Here is a 6,239-nt window from a genome sequence, read left to right as displayed (position 1 = left end):
AGTGCGCACCGTTTCCCCCACATTCCCACTGACGTCATGCACGCTCGCATTGCCTGGGACTGCTGGTGGAGGCAGGGAGCAGTGGAGGGGTTGTCTTCTTCTTCTCGTCTGTAGCTTTTATGGAGGCGCGTTTCACTCTTCCACATGCATGGGACTTAAACGACGGGACTTTACCGACCAACTCACATGCTCAAATGTAGATCCGAGCCGCCGCTCAGCTCAGCGCAACAACAGTCCTCCTAAGGTATTTTATTGTGTTTTTTCCCCCCTACACACACCTCGCTTCTTCACTAACTGCAGAATAATTGGGAGAAAATGTAGGGAAAAAAATGAAAGCATCTGAAACAGGAGGATGTGGACTGCAAGTTGAACTCAGAAAGTCGTGAATTCACTGCGTAGAGAAAGTCTTAGCTGTTTTCGTTCGCATAAGGCAAACTTCTTTAGTCTTCTTCACAGCGGGAGAGAATCTGATACTAAGCTAATCTTGTTCTTGTGACCGATTCGTTGCCAACAACGCACACCTTTGACGATCCTTCACGCGCTGTCGATGTCGTGCCTTGTAACCGTTGGGGATGAGAACTTAGGTGGCCTACGTGCATGTGTAAGTTAGTTTTCGGGTACAAGAAAAATGAAAAATAAAATCCTGACTTTTGTCTGATATTGCCCTTGAAATCATGTTGCTAAACGGTGAAGGAAAAGCCAGGTGAGGTTAGAGTGTGGGAATCTCTGGAATGCGAGGTCGCCGAGGGGCGGAGATCCAGACTCTGCTCCCGTAAGATAAGCCTACCTTACCCTCACGATCACTCGCTACGTTCAAACTACGCCATATTTAATTACCCTCATTTGCATTTTAAACAGGGGCGTTTCTTTTAACGTGGACCTCATTGCTTTTGCTAGCCTACCTTTGAGGGGACAGCGTGGATTCACCTTTACCGTTAAATCTGCTGAAGAAATAGTCAAATTACCTGACTTAATGCCATTAAGTGCAGCGTTCTTTTAGCCTGATTAATTAGCTAGGTAGCTGTCTCAGTCCTGTCAGTCACTCAGGATTTGTGCCCTTAGACATGTCCAATCTCTTGTCCCACTTTGCTTCAAAAAGTAGGTCTGATTTGAAATTCATAGCATAATGCCTGTCACACAGGCTACCTAAAGCCCTTTGTTCGGTCTTCAACTCATATTTTTAATAACCCAGGACCTGCCAGTGTGGATCACTTAAGTGCAAGTGTGAGACATGCAATGGCAAAGGGAATAGAAGAATTTGCCATTTAACTGTAATCCCTCCGCATCGTATTCAAGTCTGGCTATAATTGAAGCAGAGAAAACTCAAAATTGTAGGAGGTGTTTTTTTTTTCATTTTTATTTTAATGATGGATGTTAAGTGAAGGTCAAGTCTCGTACTCCTGTTGTCACCCGAGAGATGCTGGCAGCTGTGATTGAAGTCGTCCCTGTTGCCATGCAAGTGTGGAAAGGTCAGCTTCCTGCATCACTGATGTGACCACAGTGCAACTACATTTTTTTTTTTTTTTGTTTTTCTTTAAGCCAACACTGGAAGTGCATGTGGCAGATGAGATCATATGTGAACGCTCTCTCATACTCGCTCACCCCCCAACACATATGCACAAACTCACACACACACACACACACACTCAAGAATCTCTAAGTTACTCCCCTCGTGATTCACATTACTGCACAAGACACACACACAGAGTCACACAATCACACAGCTGACAGCCACTGAGGGTGGTTTACTGTGGAACTGAAAGACCAGTGGGATTCAGGTTTGAAGAGTCCAGCTCCCCCTCTGTTTGTCCTTTTACTAGTTTCTTGTAGTATTCTAAGCAGTGACAGTGCAGACATTCAGCAAACTGGCTGTCAGCTTCATTTGTCATGCTGCATGTTGTTTATCACTCGTGCTGTACAAGATAATGATGCACGTTGGTGAAACTTTCTGTACTACTTATACAAGTACTAGTACTGCTACTTGCGTGAAGAGCAACCTTGTGCCCACAAAATGTAAACATTTTGTGTGTGTTGCTGTGATTGTTTGACCCAGTCTTCATGGTGAGTTCTTTTTAATGGGAGCTGACAACAGTTGAATAGTTTAGCGCCATTTGGCGAGTGTCTCCTCCTTGTATTTCTTTCACCCCCTAATTCTGGCCCAACATCAAGGCTTAAGCCCTCACCCCTGTGGTACATGTCAGATTAGCTTTTTTTTTCCCTCTCTCCAACTACGATCAAAAAGTATTTTCTATCTTTTAAGAAAGGGAAAGTATATCCAATCTCATGGTAACAAAATGGCTATTCTCCTTTGGTCTGAGCATGCATGCATGTGTGTGTGTGTGTGTGTAATGAAAGTGCTGAAGTTTCAACCTCTTTCTTCAGTCAGGCAAGAGAAGGTCAGCATCCTTCTTGCACAATTCACTCAGTCAATGGCTCTTAAAAGTAAGAGTTTTTCCTGAGTGGCTGTCAGAAGTTTGTGTTGTTTTTGCTTCTTTACTAAAACCCATGGATCTACCTTTTGTTCAATTCACTTTTTATTTATATAGCAACACAGAGCACCATCTTCCAAATAGATGAGGTCCCAACACTCTCCCATGAGCAAGCACTCGGCGGAGGAAAAACTGCCACCGTTACCAGTGTATAACATACATTCAGGATTTATAGACACAGATACTGATGTACTACCCTCACTTTCCACACTAAAATCTTTTACTGACTCGACAAATTTTTCCTTATGATTCATGCTTGTTCCGAAGTGTGAGAGATGCTCAACAGCTATGTTTGTGTGTGTGTGTGTGTGCTTGTGTTTCTGTGTCTAGGAAGGACTCGCAGCTCACAGCGGCGTGGCTACAATGTGGGATAATAATCGTTCATAGTAGCAATCAACAAAAGAAAAGCTTTTATTCATCCTTTGGTGTGGAAAATCTTTTTTTTTTTTTTTTTTAATCCAATCCCACCCCTCATAGCTTCTTTCCATTCCACATTTGAACGGTGTGGTCTGAAGAGAGCTGATGTTTCTCTCCTTCCTCCCTTGAGAAGAAACCACACAGTAGAGCAGGGAATTTCCTTTGTGAACCTAGTAATCTTTTTTTATACCACTCTAAAGACTTACAGACTAAACCATCAGAGCGACTATTAAAAAACTGATTCATTTTTAATATCTAACATATAATATGAAGATTCGATACAGTATTAATACGCAGTAGCTCTCCAAGCTTAACGGTTAATTAAGAATTTGCAGTCCACGTCTACATCGCGTATATGCACGGTTTTCTATCATCTGTAAAAATCAGACCAATTAAAATAACCGTACTGCATGTATAGAGTGCGTTCTGCCCGATACTGGCTTCTGTGGATAAGCCTTGGCATGTGCGGCTGCTGGCTGATTGTTGATCTAAATGGATATGTAGATGAATTCCTGAAAGAGCCCCAGATTTCATGCTTTGCCTGGGTGCAGGACAGCTAAAGATAATACAGAACACAAAGCATGTCAGCGCTTTTAGAGATTAGGTGCACAATGGATTTTTGTCCGGTAAAATAGCCCTCCATAGGCCCGACGTGCTGAGTCTGAAAGACGCCCCCTCGTCGGTTTCTGCTATGTGGACAGAGCTTTCCCTCTGTCGTTTGCTGCACATGCAGCCTAACTATTAAAGTCTTTCTACGAGATCATTTCTCAAAACAGTCCCGTCTATCTAAGCCTATCTAGCTTGCAGAATTACCTCAGCGGGGCATATGATACCTTGTTGAATATTTCAAAGTGTTACTCGCATTATCACCCCAGGCGAAAGCTCTCTCTTTACTTATGGTAAAAAGGGGGGGGGAGTGGTATAGAAGTTCATCTCAGTTGAGTGCATGACATAACTTGTAATCCCCCTGAAATCACTACAGTTACCTTTTACAGTCATAAAAACGTGTCATGACCTGGAGTAGCACTTGCATGCTGACACGTGAATTTTTGAGTCAGATGCTATGCTGTAGTAAATAATTCAACAATCTTACACACTAAGCCATTGTTTCAAATTTTCTACGGTAGCAGTGAGTAATTATTTCATTGTTTACGTCGATTTCTTTTTTGGGTCGTTTTCTTAATTTCTCAATTCATGAAATATCAGGAAACTTAGACAATTTCTCAACGTGACAACTTGAACTTTAGTGATTTGAGACATTTGGAGAGAAATGTTTGGCATTTTGTGCTTGATTTATGTCTCGAACAATTAGTATTCATTTGATTTTCAGGCTTCTCTGCCAATTGACTAATCTCTTAATTGGCTTATTGTTTCAGCACACAAGCTACAAAACAAACTTGGGCTGTGTGCCTCTTGGTTTAAACTTCTTTTAAAAACTCAGCGTTCGTTTGTTTGTTTGGATCGGGTATCATCCCAGAGTGATATGTGGGTGCACTCAGTTGCTGGATTTAGTCAGAAGGTGAAGGCATGTCTCCCATGTCAGATTACATGACCACAAGTGTTACGCCTGTTACCAGCCTCCAACTGAAAACTGAAACAAGCTGCAGGATTTTTTCTGCCTCACCCGTTTCCATAAAACTTTTCCAGGAAGCAGAAGAATCACTTCTTAAATGTCAAGGTACTTAAAAGACCGCCACAAAGTAAAAATTGACTCTGAAAGGGGGGTTGTTGACACTGGAAATGAACAAATACAGTTCAAGCACATGACATTTAAAATGGCATTTTATAGATCCTAAGTTTTGTATTTGTGGAGTTGTGAGGCAGGTGTGGGCTGTGTGATATCAAAGCTTATACTGTATTTTTCCCTCTCTTTGTTGGAGTAACTTGATATTGTGACAATACCAAAGCTGAAAAACCCGTTGCCTTAAGGCATCGGTGCACAGATTGATCATTTAAAAGATTAAGACACTGCTCTTGAAGTTTTTCACTCTATAGAACAAAGCTTAGTTAGCAGATCTACCCCAAGAAGCAGGCCAATATTCCAGAATAACCAGCACTTTTCTGTCTAATATCTAAAGTGTTGATATTTTCCTGGAGAAACTATGACTTCTAACTTTCAAAGCCATTCAACCTGTTAATGGGTTTGTTTTTCGTCTCAGGAAGGACTGTTTTTGCTGGCATCCAAAGTGCACTCTCCTCTGTACGCACCGGTAACCCCGAACAATGTAAAGCGCTCTCATGTTTGGACGGACATTCGCTCACTCCTAGCTGCTCACACATCATTTAAGATTTCCTGTTGTAGCCGTAATAAATCCGAAAAGGCTGAAAAACATTGCTTTCATGCGTGGTAGTTTTGTGGCTATACGGGGATAAGAAATAGCATATTTTTGTATGTCATACATTAGATGTGAGAAAAGATTTGCATCCTGTCCGTATTTTATTTTATGTGATGTGATGGCACCCACACTTCTAGTCTGTAGCACCCGAAGGACATAAAATCTAAGCAATGTCTGAAGTAAAACCATACATCCCTCTGCAGATCTGCAAAGTCACAGGCATATCTCTATGAATCATTACAGAGTACAACTAAAGAGGGATTTATTTTACCAACTTGTGGGGTGCGATTTATTTTTTCAATTAAATCCCCTTTGATAGATGATTCACATGGTTTCAGCTAACAGAAACCCTGCATCCCCTTCAGCATGCAGTGACATTGCAGATGGGAGATTTTCACCTTCTGTCTGTCTGGGTAAGTCCCAGGAATTTTTGGTAATTCAGTGTATTCTCACATGGACCAAATCATTCTCTTAAAGGCCAGCTGGTGCTGGTTGGCTGACCTGACATTTACTTAAGTAACTACGTTCTTCCTGTCTTTCTGCATCAGGGCTCAGTGCATGTCAGTGGTCCTGGTGGTTAAAGTACAGGAATAGATTTTTACATATTTCTCTAATTCTCAGTTATTACTTTGCTTCTGGTTGGATTTTTCTCATTTGTCGTTTGTGTTATTCCAGCGCAGACCTTGGCAATTGACAGTTGACAGTTTTTTGTCCAACTTTACTCAAGCGCTCTCTGTTGCAGTGCAGTAGGATGGCGACACTGAAATATTCAAATCTGTATCGAGACATGTTGAGAAGCATTGGCTCCCATTTTAATTATTTTAATTAGGTACACCAGGTTCAAGATTCAACAATTTCAACAGTAGCATGTTAGCTTTTGATTTTGCGCTGTAAATAACTGTACTTTTTCTCTACTGTCTTTGTCTCTTTAGTGGTGTGAAGCATCTCACTTTTCACTACCCACCACAGGGCGTTTGCAAAATAATCATCCTTTTAT

At 41.5% G+C, this 6,239-nt stretch overlaps 1 protein-coding gene across 3 annotated transcripts in view; it reads left to right on the top strand.

Annotated features, from left to right (window-relative positions):
- Positions 1-37: 37 nt before the first annotated feature.
- Positions 38-6,239, top strand: part of pkp4 (plakophilin 4) — a 73,427-nt gene continuing 67,225 nt past the window's right edge. For 2 of the 3 annotated variants that reach the window (XM_046404072.1, XM_046404071.1), the window contains exon 1: positions 107-244. Coding sequence is in view for 1 of the 3 variants with exons in the window: in XM_046404073.1 (XP_046260029.1) it covers positions 149-244 (96 nt within the window). In the remaining 2 variants the exon portion in view is untranslated. Of the gene's footprint in view, positions 245-6,239 lie in introns of all 3 variants that reach the window. The other variant, XM_046404073.1, reaches the window with a different exon arrangement.

This window comes from Scatophagus argus, chromosome 11 (genome assembly GCF_020382885.2).
Source record: "Scatophagus argus isolate fScaArg1 chromosome 11, fScaArg1.pri, whole genome shotgun sequence".
Lineage (NCBI taxonomy): Eukaryota > Metazoa > Chordata > Actinopteri > Scatophagidae > Scatophagus > Scatophagus argus.
The sequence above is the reverse complement of the archived record's forward strand: the minus strand, read 5'-3'. Positions and strand labels throughout refer to the sequence as shown.